Source organism: Aspergillus novofumigatus (genome assembly GCF_002847465.1).
Source record: "Aspergillus novofumigatus IBT 16806 chromosome Unknown P174scaffold_4, whole genome shotgun sequence".
Classification (NCBI taxonomy): domain Eukaryota; kingdom Fungi; phylum Ascomycota; class Eurotiomycetes; order Eurotiales; family Aspergillaceae; genus Aspergillus; species Aspergillus novofumigatus.
This window is the reverse complement of record NW_020194277.1, coordinates 1,062,317-1,077,388: the sequence shown is the minus strand read 5'-3', so window position 1 is coordinate 1,077,388 and position 15,072 is coordinate 1,062,317. Positions and strand designations below refer to the sequence as shown.

General features: G+C 51.4%; 6 protein-coding genes across 6 annotated transcripts; 4 read left to right on the top strand and 2 right to left on the bottom strand.

The window, feature by feature from the left end:
• Nucleotides 1–67: 67 nt before the first annotated feature.
• On the top strand, nt 68–2,967 carry P174DRAFT_450809 (ubiquitin ligase complex subunit HRD3; the record flags this gene model as incomplete). The annotated part of the gene is made up of 4 exons (XM_024828972.1): nt 68–240; nt 311–451; nt 517–2,451; nt 2,513–2,967. The coding sequence occupies exons 1-4, from the start codon at nt 198–200 to the stop codon at nt 2,965–2,967; spliced, it is 2,574 nt and encodes an 857-aa protein (XP_024682455.1). The 5' UTR covers nt 68–197.
• Nucleotides 2,968–3,116: 149 nt separating this feature from the next.
• Nucleotides 3,117–4,301, top strand: P174DRAFT_450808 (putative DNA repair protein Dds20/Mei5). The gene is made up of 3 exons (XM_024828971.1): nt 3,117–3,713; nt 3,773–3,961; nt 4,020–4,301. The coding sequence occupies exons 1-3, from the start codon at nt 3,192–3,194 to the stop codon at nt 4,107–4,109; spliced, it is 801 nt and encodes a 266-aa protein (XP_024682454.1). The 5' UTR covers nt 3,117–3,191; the 3' UTR covers nt 4,110–4,301.
• Nucleotides 4,302–4,955: 654 nt separating this feature from the next.
• P174DRAFT_450807 (putative MFS allantoate transporter) lies at nt 4,956–6,829 on the top strand (the record flags this gene model as incomplete). Its single annotated transcript, XM_024828970.1, has 5 exons — nt 4,956–5,150; nt 5,228–5,258; nt 5,320–5,419; nt 5,473–5,657; nt 5,717–6,829. The coding sequence occupies 5 exons, from the start codon at nt 4,956–4,958 to the stop codon at nt 6,745–6,747; spliced, it is 1,542 nt and encodes a 513-aa protein (XP_024682453.1). The 3' UTR covers nt 6,748–6,829.
• Nucleotides 6,830–7,097: 268 nt separating this feature from the next.
• Nucleotides 7,098–9,233, bottom strand: P174DRAFT_441124 (glycoside hydrolase family 1 protein). The gene is made up of 6 exons (XM_024827233.1): nt 8,834–9,233; nt 8,572–8,763; nt 8,021–8,493; nt 7,824–7,961; nt 7,377–7,794; nt 7,098–7,312 (listed from the first exon to the last, which is right to left on the bottom strand). Exons 1-6 carry the CDS (start codon nt 8,893–8,895, stop codon nt 7,174–7,176), a joined length of 1,422 nt encoding a protein of 473 aa, XP_024682452.1. The 5' UTR covers nt 8,896–9,233; the 3' UTR covers nt 7,098–7,173.
• A 190-nt stretch (nt 9,234–9,423) lies between these two features.
• On the bottom strand, nt 9,424–12,227 carry P174DRAFT_450805 (Kelch motif domain protein). The gene is made up of 3 exons (XM_024828969.1): nt 11,749–12,227; nt 11,586–11,672; nt 9,424–11,521 (listed from the first exon to the last, which is right to left on the bottom strand). Exons 1-3 carry the CDS (start codon nt 12,080–12,082, stop codon nt 9,687–9,689), a joined length of 2,256 nt encoding a protein of 751 aa, XP_024682451.1. The 5' UTR covers nt 12,083–12,227; the 3' UTR covers nt 9,424–9,686.
• A 207-nt stretch (nt 12,228–12,434) lies between these two features.
• Nucleotides 12,435–14,702, top strand: P174DRAFT_441121 (WD40 repeat domain-containing protein). The gene has a single exon (XM_024827232.1). It carries the CDS (start codon nt 12,642–12,644, stop codon nt 14,499–14,501), a length of 1,860 nt encoding a protein of 619 aa, XP_024682450.1. The 5' UTR covers nt 12,435–12,641; the 3' UTR covers nt 14,502–14,702.
• The last annotated feature ends 370 nt before the right edge of the window (nt 14,703–15,072 follow it).

Genomic DNA, 15,072 nt, shown 5'->3' with positions numbered 1-15,072 from the left:
CGGCAAAATGAAGCTCCGCAACGCCAGGTGGCCGGTTCCCGCGTGAGCTCATAATACGCCGAACCAGCTTCCCCGGAGTCATCGAGACCACATTTCTGACTGTTGACGAGGTGGATCGATGTCCAGTCAATTGTGAGAAGAGGAATCGCAATGTGCTTCTTATTGCTCCCAAATACTACCAAGTTTTGCCAGGCAACATGAAGAACCTATGGCTATGGCGTTTCCTGCCTCTGGCGCTCCGTAAGTATCCACTACGTCAACGGTGGTCGCACTGAGGTTCTCATACTGATGATCAGCGATCAATTTCTAGTGCTGCTGCAGGCGCTCGTGGTTGAATCGAAAGTTCAGTCAGAGAATGGTCATACATCAATAGATGTGAGTTCCGAAGCATATCAGCATGGAAGCAAATATGCGGGTGAAGCTGAGGGGTCTCACATTTGGCCCGGACAAGGTAAGAGGCTATTGCTGCCAATGGGTGAGCATGTTTGAACGGCGACTGATATTGTCTTCTTATAGAACGTGTCGAAAATGCCCTCAGAATCCTCCATGGAATAAAGATTTCAACCACCCGATCTGAGAAGCCACCGGGCCTCGTCGGATATGCCTTACATTACGCTCAACAGGCGTTCCGCATCCTATTCATGAATGCACCTCAATTGGAGACAACTGAGAAACGCAGAGTCGATCCGAATGTCGTCAAAGCCGTGAAAGAACTCAAGCTGGCTGCGGAGGAGGATGAGAACCCCGATGCGATGTTCCTATTAGCGGAAATGAACTTCTATGGCAACTTTACACATCCGCGCGATTTCAAGCGCGCTTTTCATTGGTACCAGAGTCTTGCGTCCCTGACTGGAAACAGTACAGCGCAATATATGCTCGGTTTCATGTACGCCACCGGCATTGGGGACGGGGTGGAGCGCGACCAGGGCAAGGCATTGTTGTATCATACGTTTGCTGCGGAAGGAGGGAACACGAGGTCTGAAATGACGCTGGCGTATCGCCACCACGCTGGTATCGGGACTCCCAGAGACTGCGATCAAGCGACGTATTACTACAAGAAAGTGGCGGACAAGGCGATTCAGTGGTATCGATCGGGGCCGCCCGGTGGCTATAGCATGGCTAGTGAAGCATATCGGTGGGCGGACGAGGAGGGTGGCGTTTACGGCGAGGGTGCCAGTGTCTCAAGCTCAGGGCCTAACGCACAGCGTGATGGGGTCCAGTCGAGTACCGAGGCCAGCTTGGAGGATGTTCTAGAATACCTGGACCTCATGTCGCGTAAGGGGGAGCTCAAGGCCACGTTTAGCTTGGGGAAGCTACACTACGATGGGGCACGAGGCTTGCCTCGGAATTTCCGAAAGGCAATGAAGTATTTCAAGCAGGTAACGAGACGTTACTGGAACAAGGACGGGTCGGTCAATCCCAATCACCCCATGGGGATCGATAAACTTGCTTCGAAGGCAGCCGGCCACGTTGGAATGATGTACCTTCGCGGCGAAGGCGTCGAGCAGAATTTCAACAACGCTCTTACCTGGTTTAAGCGGGGACTCGTCAACGGCGACTCGCTCTGTCAGCACCAGATAGGACTCATGTATCTTCACGGGTACGGCGTGCCCCAGGATGCCTTCAGGGCCGCTTCGTACTTCAAATCGGCTGCCGATCAGGACTATCCAGCCTCGGAGACCAGACTTGGAGTTCTATTCCTGGATCAGGGAGATGTCGCCACGGCGATACGGTATTTCGAGCTGGCTGCTCGCTGGGGTTCCATGGAGGCCTTCTATTACCTGGCGGAGTTGTCGAACAATGGCATCGGCCGGCAACGACACTGCGGAATGGCTGCATCGTATTATAAGATGGTCGCGGAGCGTGCCGAGGCGATTCATTCGTCGTTTGCCGAATCAAACGCCGCGTATGTGAATGGCGATAAAGAAGCGGCTTTGATCCCAGCCATGATGGCTGCAGAGCAGGGCTACGAAAGCGCTCAGGCAAATGTAGCATTCCTGCTCGATGAGCAGCGCTCATTGTTGTCGCTCGACTCTATTGTACCTGGGTTTAAGAAGCCTCCTCCGTCTCTCCTTCGAAACGCTGCTCTAGCACTGATCTACTGGACACGTTCGGCCAAGCAGGCGAATATCGACTCGCTGATCAAGATGGGTGACTACTATCTCGGCGGAACTGGCATCGGAGCCGACCCTGAAAAAGCTTCTATCTGCTATCATACCGCTGCTGAAGCCCATTACAGTGCGCAGGCCTACTGGAACCTTGGCTGGATGCACGAGAATGGAGTCGCTGTGGAGCAAGACTTCCATATGGCCAAAAGATACTACGACTTGGCGCTCGAAGCAAATGCAGAAGCTTATCTGCCTGTGAAATTAAGCCTAATAAAGCTGCGGATACGCAGTTACTGGAACAAGATTACGAATGGAAAGGTCAACTCCATTCGAGAGGATGAGGGTAGGATACCCAAGATGATTTGATCGCTTACGCCTGTTTACATGCTGACCGGACACCGCAGAACAAAAGCCTCGTCGGACATTCAAAGAGTGGATTGCAGCGTTCATTGAGAACGACGAAGAGGAGGAGGCTTACCACTCACAGTTGTACAAGCATGCGGAAGATGAAGATGACATGCTATCTTCAAATCCAGACGCACGCCGTCTTGATGAACACCGCCATGACGATGGCTACTATGATGACCTCGAACTCGACATTGATGAGAGCGTTCTGGAAGGCCTCATTATTGTCACCTTGGCCGCCACATTACTCGTACTTGTATACTTGAGGCAGCAGCGAAACAGGCAGAGGCCGAACGAGAATCCGGGTGCCAACCCAGCGGCAGGGAACAATCAAAACGACCGGGGCTTTTCCCGCAGCCTGGAGATCCGGAGTTTGCTCAGTGGGTTGCCGGTGGTGTTGGACATTAATAGAGAAAGCATCTGCATGAGTTCTTCCAATTGTACATTCTTCTAGGCACCATTCAAGCTCATAAAGACCTCGTAAATCTCAAAATATCAGTATCCGTTATCTTATCGGATAGCAGCTCTTATCGATAAGCGTCTTTTTGATCAACTCCTCCAGACGACGCGCAAGAGTGCATTCTGCCATCATTCCCAAGTCAAGTGAATCACTTTTTAAATCGGCAAGCCGTATGTAAGGATGTGATACAATGCAGAATTGAATGTCAATGCTTGAAAATGTCTTCTGTCAATCTGAACGGAAAACGACGTCGCATCGAAGGTGCCGCTTCTACGCTCTCGAAGCCGTTCAAGTCACCTCTCCGCAAGCCAGTGCAGGGCACTGCGGACAAGGAAAAGGCGTTCAACAATTCTTCCATCAAGACCGAGGCTGCAGAACAAGAACGGCAAGATGTAGATGGCAAAGGTGCACAGGAGCATCTTACGCCGCGGACTTCCATCTCTTCTAAACCAACCTCTCTTACAAGCTCATCCCCCGCCTCGCCATTTCCAAGTTTGCAGAATCGAAAACGAAAACCGGGTACAAATCAGATAATTCCATCAAAGAAGAGCATATTAGCAGATCCTCTCACCTCAGAGCTTCAAAAGGAAGAACGAGCTTTACAATCCAGACTGTCTGCTCTCCGCTCTGAACTCGATACCGTGCAGCAAGCTCTACGAATTGAATCATCGTCGAAAGATGCCGAGCTCGAAGCTCTGATTCTAAAATGGAAGACTGTAAGCCAGGAAGCTGCTGAAGAGGTTTTCGAAGGAGCTCGAGAGCGGGTCTCTCGGATGGGGGGTCTGAAAGCTTGGGGGAGCGAATGCAGAGTGACAGCGCCAGGTGGGAACAGGAGGAAATGAATTCGTGGTATCGCAATGCCGAAGCGGAGGGGGTTGAGATTGACGAAGAGGAACTGGAGCAGCGGAAAGCTGAGCTTCTTGATGAAGTTGAGATGCCCCGGAAGGAACAGGAGGCGGGTACTGGGAGTGAGGCACCTGAAGATGAGGTATATTTGATGGATTGTCGCTTCGGCTGGATAGAGGATGTTAACAGAGTTTGTACAGGAATTTACAATGGACATTATGCTGAAGACGCTGAATATTGACCTGAAGATGATCGGATATGATAAGTCGACTCAACGCTGGATTAAATGACTTTTATATGGCGGCAGCGTTCGGAGATCCGTATACTCGGCCTGTGTTTGTATGAGCTTTCAGACTCACTCATTTATCGCCTGCAATTTGTCCAATGCTAGACAGGGACTGGGCTCATACCGGGCTCGTATCATTGCAGTGGCTACATACAGAGTTAATGGATTCCCTCTCTTGTTGCATGCCGGAAGCGTCGTATACACTGATACGTTGGAGATTTCGGACTACTAAGTCTAGTCCGTCCCGAACTTAGGGCATGTTGAAGACTCAAGATGCGAGCATCGATGAGGATGAATGTCTTAGTTCTTTGCTATATCTTCTTCGCCAGCAACATACCTGACGACCAATCCTATCTCGAAGACTTACAATCCCATCGCAGACATTGTGCGCTCTCTCGATCCAACTCTAGCATCTCGGTGTCCTACAAGGCTACAAGTGCCGACGCCCTACGACATCAATCCAGTCGACCATCTTCGGCCTGCGTCTTCCAGAATCTTAATCCCACCAACTAAGGGGACAATTGGATTTTTGTCCAATGATTGTCTGATTAGCCATCTTCGTGTGGAGAAATGAAGTTTGGCAATTGACTTGCTGCACAGTTTACGATAAGAAAGCATGGTCTGAGTGCCAAGATATAGAGTACCTTGCATGATCTGCCAAGAGATAGAGTACCTTGTGTGCTATCTACCAGATGCTGATAAACATTATGCTCTGCAGAATCTTCTCTACAATGTTTATGCTATCTGAAATTACGGCGGGGAGGATTCCTATGGGAAGGGGTAGATTGAACCCGTCAACTTTCAACAGTACGACACTTACTTGCACTCCAAGCCAGTTGATCTTGCAACCATGACCGACACTACGGAATCCGAGCTGGATGTGCGACGCTCCGACAGTCTGGAGGAAAAGGATGATATTGCACCTGAGGATATTAGGGACATTGGAGCAGACCTCTATGCGGAGGTGGAGCAATTATCGCCAGAGGAACTGGAAAAAGAAGGGATCCGAGTGCGCAAGATGTTAGATGGCAGGATATTGCCAATTGTACGCCCCCTGTAGGATCCGCTGTCTTGCTAATTGCATCGTGCTGTGTATCAGTCACTGACAGTTCGCCTGCATAGCTATACTTAACCTTTGTAATGCAGTTTCTGGGTTAGACATGCTCATTCACTCGGACGATTCTTGAAGAGACCCGCTCATTTGTGATTCATAGACAAGCTTTCGCTCAACTATGCCTCGGCCTATACCCTGATCCCAGATCTCGGTCTCGAAGGCCAGAGATATTCTTGGGTTGCTGCCATATTCTACTTTGGGTACCCCAGACCCTTTCCTCATACAATGGAGCCGGCTTCGCTAACCCGACAAGGTATGTGTTCTGGGCAATCCCGGCGAATCTCCTGATTCAACGATTGCCCCTAGCGAAGTATATGGGTGGAGTCATCCTGATTTGGGCCGGCCTCGTTATTGCGCATATCGGAGCTAAGAATTATGCGGGCATCCTAGTCTTGAGGTTCCTGTTGGGTATGGCAGAGGCATGCGTGAGTCCGTGCCGTAAGTTCCAATAAATTGTGTCATCCATCACTTCAGACTCGGATAACTGACTGATGCAGTGATGAACTTCACTTCCATGTTCTACACGAGATCTGAACAGCCTCTGCGTATGAGTCTCTGGATGTCTGGCAATGGCATGGCCACGATGATCGGAGCGCTTCTCGGTTTCGGACTGGGCCATTCTCATAATACCAATCTTCACAGCTGGCAGCTCATCTTCCTCACGATCGGTCTGATGAACTTCGCCACTGGTTGTCTCTTCCTCTGGCTGATGCCCGACTCACCGAGCTCCGCAAAGTTCCTCACCCACCGGCAACGCGTTGTCGCTGTTCAGCGAGTATCAGAGAACATGATCGGGGTCAAAACCAAGCAGATCAAGCCGCGCCAGGCCCTCGAAGCGTTATACGACCCCAAAGTCCTCTTCTCCTTAGGAATTGGAATCGGCTGCGGCGTCATCAACGGCGGCGTGTCCAACTTCGCCTCGGCGCTCATCAAGGGTTTCGGCTTCAACGGCATCTACACAACTCTCCTCCAGCTCCCTACCGGGGCCATCCAAGCCGTCGTGGTGCCCATCTGCGGCCTCGTCGCGACCTACGTCCGCGACTCGCGCTGCCTCGTCCTCGCCGCGGCATGCCTCATCCCGTTCGGCGGGCTCCTCGGCATCCGATTCACCAGCCTCGACCACAGATGGGCTCTGGTCGGCTGCACCTGGCTGCAGTACATCATCGGGGCCCCAATCATCGTGTCGTGGAACCTTTTAGCGACAAATGTCGCCGGACATACCAAGCGCTCGATGGCCAATGGCATGTGGTTCACCATGTTCGCAGCAGGTCACGTCGCTGGCGCCAAAATCTTCTTCGCCCGTGAAGCGCCCCGGTACAACTCCGCCTTGACAGGTCTGCTAATCTGCTATGCTGGCATGATTGCCCTGGCGCTTGCTTCGTATGTGTACATGAAATGGGAGAATCTGCGGAGAGATCGCAAGGCATCACCGGAAGATAGTCTCATGCGGCGCGAGGAAGCTGCTATTCTGGATGGGTTCAAGGACTTGACCGACATGGAGTCAGAGAACTTCCGGTATGCGTTATAAAGCTTTGACTGAAGATGTGCAAAGGATCATTCAGTCTATCTTGTATATAATCTTTCATGATGATTGTATCCGTTAACTCTGATTCTGGCCTGGCTCAGTTGCATTGCTAAAGTGTTCCAGTCAGAAAACAAAGAATGGGACAGTGGAGACTGTGGACTGCAGGCTAAATGCAGAGTGGGGTGGTGGAGCCAGGAGCTTGCCACATGACAATAGAGTGCGGAGCAACGCATGCGGCACGGAGAAAACTCCATGTCTGATACGGTAACAAATAATTGGAAAGTACCGGTATCAAAGGGCTGGTAACTGCTCTTCCGGGGCAAGTTAGATGTGATGAAGTTACCCTAGGTAGACTCTGTGAAATCATGAGATTTTAATTTTATGTACATGCAACATCATCCTAAGCTCCATGTCATACAGTCCGTCAACCTAAGCCTTCTCGATGTACTGATCGAAGATCTCGCGGAGGACCTTGGCGCTCTTCTTGGGGATTCTCTTTTGGTTGTTTGCGTAGTCGACGAAGGTGACGCCAAATCTGGTCTCGTAGCCTTCGGCCCATTCGAAGTTGCTGCACGGGGGAAGGGGATCTGTCAGCTAGCTGGTCCTGTACGTCGGAACGAAAGAAAACTTACTCCATCAAGCTCCATGCCATGTAAGCGCGGACGTTAACACCGTCCAGCGTGTAGGCGTCCGCCATGGCGGCGATGTAGTCGCGGAAATATTGCACACGGAACTCGTCGTTCAGGATCTGGTCCACGGGCAGGTCATTCTCGCCCTTGAGACTGGTGCCATTCTCGGTAACGTAGATCTTGGGCTGGTTGTAGCGGTCGCTGAGCCATTTCAGCAGCTTCCGGAACCCAATGGGCTGGGGTCGCAGCCAGGGCGACTGTGTCTCGGGACCGATCCATTCGCCGTTCTTGTTCTGCAGGAGGATCTCCAGGTTGCCGGCGACGTCATTGGGGTCCGGCTCGCCTGTCTTGGCTTTGATGTAGTTGGCGCAGTAGTGGTTCATGCCGTAGAAGTCGTTGCTGCCGTGGACGAGGGCGATATCTTCGGGGTCCAGGCGGGCAGGCGGTCACCCAATTGTTTGACCATGCTGTCTGGGTACTTGCCGTGATAGATGGGGTCAGCGAACCAGGAGATAGCGAACTCGATCTTGCGATCACAGGCCTCGACGTCCGCGGGGTTCTCGGGATCCCAAGGCTCGGCCCAGTCACCTTGGATTTGATCAGCAACTACTCCATGAAGCTATGCACATGGAGGCTAGTGCTCGTACCATTCAATGTGATGCCAATCTCACCACCGTCTCTGGGTTTGAATTCTTCTCTGTAAATTTTCACCGCCGCTCCGTGAGCCACAAGGATGTTGTGGCCGACGATCCAAGGCTCGCGCGAGCCGTCACCCACAGAACTCTTGGTACGGTCGCTGGTCCTGCCAGGGGCGAACTGGCCTACATTGTATCCGAGCACACTGCTGCACCATGGCTCATTGAAAGTAATCCAGTACTTGACTTTTGAGCCGAAAGCATTGTACATTACGCGAGCATAGTTGGCAAAATCTGCAACAAATTCTTCCTTGTTCAGAAGACCACCGTAGCGCTTGTCAAGCGCATCGGGAAGATCCCAGTGGAAGAGGGTAACGAGAGGAGTAATACCCGCCGCGAGCAAGTCGTCGACAAACTTGATATAGTGCTGGAGACCCTTTTCATTGACAGGGTCATTCCGGCCACCGAGAGGGATGACACGAGACCTGTATTTTATGACCGAGATGGGGTTAGCCAAAATTCGTTCTCTCAATTAGTGTCCCAGAGGCTGTGCAATGATGTACCATGAGATAGAGAAACGGTAGGCCTTTGCGCCACACTCCTTGAGCAGGGCAATGTCCTCATGGGTGCGGTGGTAAGAATCGCAAGCCACCTCGCCAGAGGCTCCACCGGCTATTTTGCCGGGGGTTTTGCAAAAGGTATCCCAAATAGATGGGCCTCGTCCATCTTCATCCACAGCTCCCTCAATCTGGTAGCTAGATAACGAAATAGCGGCGACAATTAGTTAAAAACCCGTGAAAGAGAAGACATAAGATCAGGATATACCTCGCAGTTGCGAATCCCCAAAGAAAGTCCGGAGGAAGAGTCGAGGTAGTTGTGGAGCCCATGACGGAATAGATCTCGAGGGGATGGATTCAGACAGCTTTCTTTTCCTTTCAATGGATGGGACAACTACTGAAAGAAGCAGTGGTATGTCTCGAGGATTTTTCTCCAGGATGACCGAGGAGAATGGACGGATATTTAAGTCCGTCCTCCTGGCATTTCAAGAGCTCTCCATCAAGCCATGGAGGGGTGAGCGGGGAACCGTCTTGGAGAATCGACGGACTGCATCACGGTTCACCCAGTCACCAGTTCCTTGGTCCAACCATTCTACAGTATAGGTCCCAAGAGTGGAAGAAGCTGTAAATAGTCCAGGAAGCGAAGGCCGCGCCCAGAGGAATACTGGTGTGGGGCGCGGAAGATTAATGGCTATCATTTAGCATAATGAGGCCGTGCTGACACTCGGGAAGTTGATGCCTGGCGGGGCACCTGAGGCACTGGCCGCACTGCAACAACAGCGGCTCGACGGGCCGTCAACCGATTGACAGTACCTATATTGGACTTGTTGGAGGTCTTGCTATACATAGTTGAGACGTATTGCTTTCAACAGAGTAGTAAGGACGTAGCGGCTATCTGTCGGTTATGTCGAATATTATACATAGCTATACCCGTAATGGTCCCATAACTCCCCCAAGATGCTTATTGCTAGAAACATCCGTGCGTTTGCCAAATTGACGCCCATCCAGTAGTAGAAATAGGAAAGTCATACATAGTCATTGAAGTCATATGGTCGGCGTGTCCGCTCCTGTACTGTTGTTTCCCGTGGTGCAGTGTCTGAATGAATTGGGAGCCCGTAAGGTCAAACAATCTCCATTCCATCCACATCTTCCCCTTCGAGATCATCCACGTCGTCAGTCATAGCGCCTCCAACAGAAGGCCGGGATCGCTTGGTATCTCTGTTGAGATCAACCCCCTCCGCTCCTAGAGCACCCACTAGTTCCAGTTCGGGTCCGGCAACAATCCGACCTTCCATGTCGACCACCTCGCACAGCTCAATCAAGCTCTGACGACTGAGGGACTTGAAGCCGTCCGTCCGGACAACGCGACCCCAGTGGCTGAGGCAAAATTGTGCGGCGCGCCGCATCAACCAATCTTCGTTGGTCCGCCCGGCCCGTTCCCAGATGATGGCCGCGTTCTCCACATCCAACTCGCGGCTCAAGCGATTTACGCAGAGCAGGCGTAGCTTTGGCATGTCATACAGGTTCGCCATGACGAGCATACCTGCAACATCGATGATGCTGGAGCAATATTCAGGATGCCCTGATATGCTGTCTGTGTATAGATAGTAGAGGAAAGCACGGACGACAGAGTATGGTTCAGGAATGTGCATTCTCTTAGAGTGATATTCTGCCATTTGCGCGGAATACAGTCGCTTGAAATGCGGCCACCGAAGCTGCAGGATGATGCGATGTACATGAATAGGAGGCGAAGTGGGAGCATTCGCGGGCAAGAACGCCGGCTGAGACTCTGTCGGAGGAGCATCCTCTGCCACATCGTCCGGATATTCGAAGTCATCCGGATTTGCGGTGATGATAAAGTCAGCATCACTGCCAGATTCTGGAGGTTGGTCGAAGACAGCGGAGAGATCCGCCCCAAGCCCAGAAATGGGCGGCAGTCCTGACCTTTCCGATACCAAAGCCCGGCTTTGATCAGGAGACAGGGTCGCCAGTTCATTGCCAAGCAAACCGTATTTCTCCAGGTCAATGCAAAGCACTTCACTCATATGATTCTCATCACTGTTGCCAGGAGCGGCGCCAACGTCAAGGCTGCATCCCAGCAGCCAGGCTTTGGTGCCACTAGCGTTGACTGTACAATAATGCCAGCGGTACCCGGGCTTGAAGATCTCTTGCCCATCTGCGAGTTTCTGCCAACGAAGAGTGTCAAGCTCCAAAGCCGATAACTTGCACTCATATGTCCGGACTGTTTCAGAAGGGGTGATCAGGTCGAGGAGGACACCAGACGCATGAGCCTGAAAGTGGGTTCCAGCAGACAAGGCAGGAACATAAGGACCAGATCGGAACTTATGACAAGAGATAGCTCCTGGGGCAATTGGCTTTTTTCGACCGGAGTTGCGAACTTGTACACTCCCAGAATTCGCCGCGTAGCTACCGCACCGGCCGGGCAACTGCTGGTTTGGACTACTATATACCGTGTCTGAACTATGAGTCATCCTGTTGAGTATTCCGGGGAATTCCACGGTACCTTGCGAAGACGGGGTTCCAAGAAACGGCGAGCCCTTGAGATCAAGCCACCAAATATCGGTTGTGCGTTCCATATCCGGGTCGAGGCCTCCAAATATCCAAAGACGGTCCCCCCAAACCCAGGCGGTGTGGTCGAAACGAGCTGTGAATCTCCAACTCCGGGACCAGGTCCATGTTTTCAGGTCAAGGTAGCATAGATCATCGAGAATCACATTGTTCTCTCCAGTAACACCGCCTATGATGAAAAGCTTCTCGTCATGAATGACAGCAGCATGACGAGCCCTTCCCCGCGGGATTTGTCCACGAATTTCCGGTTGAGTCCAGGTCGAAGTGGGGATATCGAGGATGACGATATCAGAGAGGTATTCGCGATGTTCATTTTCTCCCCCGAAGACAATGAGTTTGTCGCCTTGATACAGAGTAGCAGTGTGTCCTATAAAAAGTATTAAAACATATTAGCGGAACTCAAGAAAGCCATCTGCTATGAATCGACCAACCCATGCGAACACCGGGAATATCGCCATAGTTATCCACAAGTTCCCAACGAAGTGCTTTCAAGTCTAATCTCAGGACATGGTTGTAAACTATTTCAGTCCGAAACGTTAGCATGAGAGATGATGTAGATATTCGATTAAACCGTAGAATAAAATCAGTATCAACCTTCGTCTGTGAACTGATCAAATCCTCCAAACGCATAGATTTGGTCATTGTTGCAATACGTCACGGATGCATTGACCAAACACGCAGGGACATTGCCTTGGGCTTTGCGGATGACGGGGCGATAATCCGTGCTACCACGACGACCTCGAGCTGGACTGGTCGGCATGAGGTATGCGCTCTGTGGTCTCTGATGAACTGAGGGAGTGGGAGTCATCGGATTTGAATTTGAACCTCTTGATGATCTGATCCAAGACGGTGGGTCCTCGCGGAATTGGGTGAAGACCGGGGAGGATGTAGTATTACTGGTAATAGTGGAGGACGGCTGCCACGCCATCAGGCTCTCCAAAAGGGCCGAGTTGTATTGCTGACCCACACAACCGTGCTATGAAAAGGAAATTGAAAAGTCGACGGGATTAGAGACGCAGAATTGTATTTCTAAAGTAGCTCAGATCAAGTCCCGGACTGGATCTTGCAATGATGACAGGGAAGAAAAGTGTAAAAGAGCGCCAAGACGATCGGCGCCCAACGAAAAAGGAAAGAGCCGCACGTCATGTGGACGCTAACCCAATCAGTGTTAGAACAGCCGTACCTCAGGTAACCGTTGCCATGGGGAGAAAGAACTATACGCTGTATTTATTCCCCTGGATCTCTGCTCTGCTGCTCTCAGAATCCATCTTCCTTTTGCATTTTTCTCAGTTACGCTCGTATCTGATATTTGCTTGCATAGTATATGATTCGTTTTGCCGGTTTATACTTGCATACACTACCATTTCGTTGCGTTTTAGACCTACATCCTCATTGAATGACCGGATCTGGCAATTGAAATCGAGGAGCAATTTTTTCTCTTGAGGACCCTCTAATATACCATTCGTTGGGGATTGTACATTACAAACATGGCTACTCCATTGATATCTACTCCGGTGAAGTCCCATCACGGACTGTTTTCATCCAAGACCGCTGGCGGTCGCATGCCTCTCACACCATCTCCTCACGCGAGAAGAGCGAGTGTGGCATCAAATCATTCATCTCCCTTCACACCCCCTCGTCAATCGGCAGATGCTACGAAAGACAGCAGTCGTTCGGTCTACGGTGGCAATCTGTCCTCATACTTCGCTAAATCGGTCGCGAAGACATCAAAAACTTACCGAGAATCCCCGAAATCCAACATTGCGAGGACGCGCAAGTCCCCGAGGCATCTTGAGCTTGGTGTTTCGGATTGGTCTTTAACCGGCACAGGCCCCTCGTCGGGCCAGTCTCCGTCATCGAAAGAGCGGGTGCGGAAAGAAGTTTCTGCTCGCACAAGGTCGGGCAAGACCACCGTTCGCATCGCTCACAATGCTGGTGACAGATTCATTCCCAACCGGTCCGCAAGCGAAGGGCTGACAACAACTGGGACCGCCAAACCGGAGGAGAACCAGCGGCCTAAGACGGGCAGTAGTGAAGGATCCTCCGTCCTTGCAAGTGCTGCGAGCGCCTTCGACATCGGAGGTCGAGGAGACGACGATGATCTGACTGCTGCTCTTGAAAATCTTGGTCTTGAGGACAATGACAATTCAACAACGTCGTACACCAAGCCCGCACCTGATGCCGTCGCCTACGAATCGTCGCTCGCTGACGCCTGTGGCGTCAATTTGAACACTCGTATCCTCGCCTTCAAGCCACCACCTCCAGAATCGTCAAAGCCAATTGACTTGAGAGCACAGTACAATCGTCCATTGAAATCAAGCAAAGCCAAAGGTTCTCAATTCCGCCGCAGAGTCCAGACCGCTCCTGAGCGGGTATTGGACGCTCCTGGTCTTCTTGATGATTACTATCTCAATTTGCTGGACTGGAGCTCTGGCAACCAGGTCGCTATTGGTCTTGAGCGCAATGTCTATGTGTGGTCGGCGGATTCTGGATCTGTCAGTTGCTTGCTAGAAACTTCCCCAGACACATATGTAAGCAGTGTCAAATGGAGCGGCGATGGCGCATATGTCGGAGTGGGTCTCGGCACGGGAGAGGTGCAGATCTGGGACGTGGAAGAAGGCACCAAGCTTCGAAGCATGTTTGGCCATGACTCCCGTGTTGGTGTGATGGGCTGGTCGAAGCACACATTGTCGACCGGTGCGCGCAGCGGTCTCGTCTTCAACCACGATGTTCGCATCGCTCAACACAAGGTTGCAGAACTCGTCTCCCACACCTCAGAAGTGTGTGGTCTCGAATGGCGACCCGATGGGGCTCAACTCGCCACCGGCGGTAATGACAACCTGGTCAACATCTGGGATGCGCGGTCTCTGAGCGCTCCCAAGTTTACCAAGACAAACCACCGTGCGGCCGTGAAAGCTCTGAGTTGGTGCCCTTGGCAGTTGAACCTGCTCGCGACTGGTGGCGGCTCGTATGACCGTCACATCCACTTCTGGAACACCACCACCGGTGCCCGGACTAACAGCATCGATACTGGCTCACAGGTCACCAGCTTGAGATGGAGCAACCACTACCGAGAGATTGTCAGCTCAAGCGGATTTCCTGACAATTCTTTGAGTATCTGGAGCTATCCCACTCTGGTCCGTAACATAGAGATTCCAGCTCATGAGACACGAGTGCTTCACAGCTGCCTGAGCCCCGATGGTCAATTGCTGGCCACTGCCGCTGCTGACGAGAGTTTGAAATTCTGGAAGATCTTCGAGCGCAAGCCTGGTACCAGTGCCTCGGCGTCCCGGGAAGGTGGCGTTGGAAGCAAAGCTCAGATGACCAAGTCTATGACCATTCGGTAGATGGACGTCTGCTCTTCTGCAAAATTTGACTTGTTTCTTATATCCTGACTTTATGTTACATCTTTTTGTTGGAGGATTTCGCATGCGAGGCGTTCTGATGGGTTGACTTCTTATCTTTTGGTTTTCTGTATAGAGCCTGGGCACTAATGCTACTAACATAAGACATAACTCACCAATTTGTAAGGTCTACTTCACTTTGTAGATGTGACTGATCCTTGGGAGGGAGTGAGCCTTCCATATCCATCAGGCAACCTGTTTGAAGTATGGTTTCAGATATCGCTCAGGTTGATGATGGGGAGATGATGACGATGTCACTCAGTTCAGGAGACTAGTAATAGCTTGATTTCTCACTGCATTTCTTTGAAAGACGAGTTAGTGAATTATTATTATTATTATTCTACAGAAGATGAGGATGAAGTTAAGCACTCATCCCTCCCTGTTGTCGCCATGGTTCACTAGTTTGTGAGTGGGTGGAGATTACTAAGCACGCCGAGAGGAGGACGGATTTCGCCTGGGGAGAGCGACTTTGACCTCAACCAGAACCCTACAGTACGCTGCCTTGCCGTCTTTC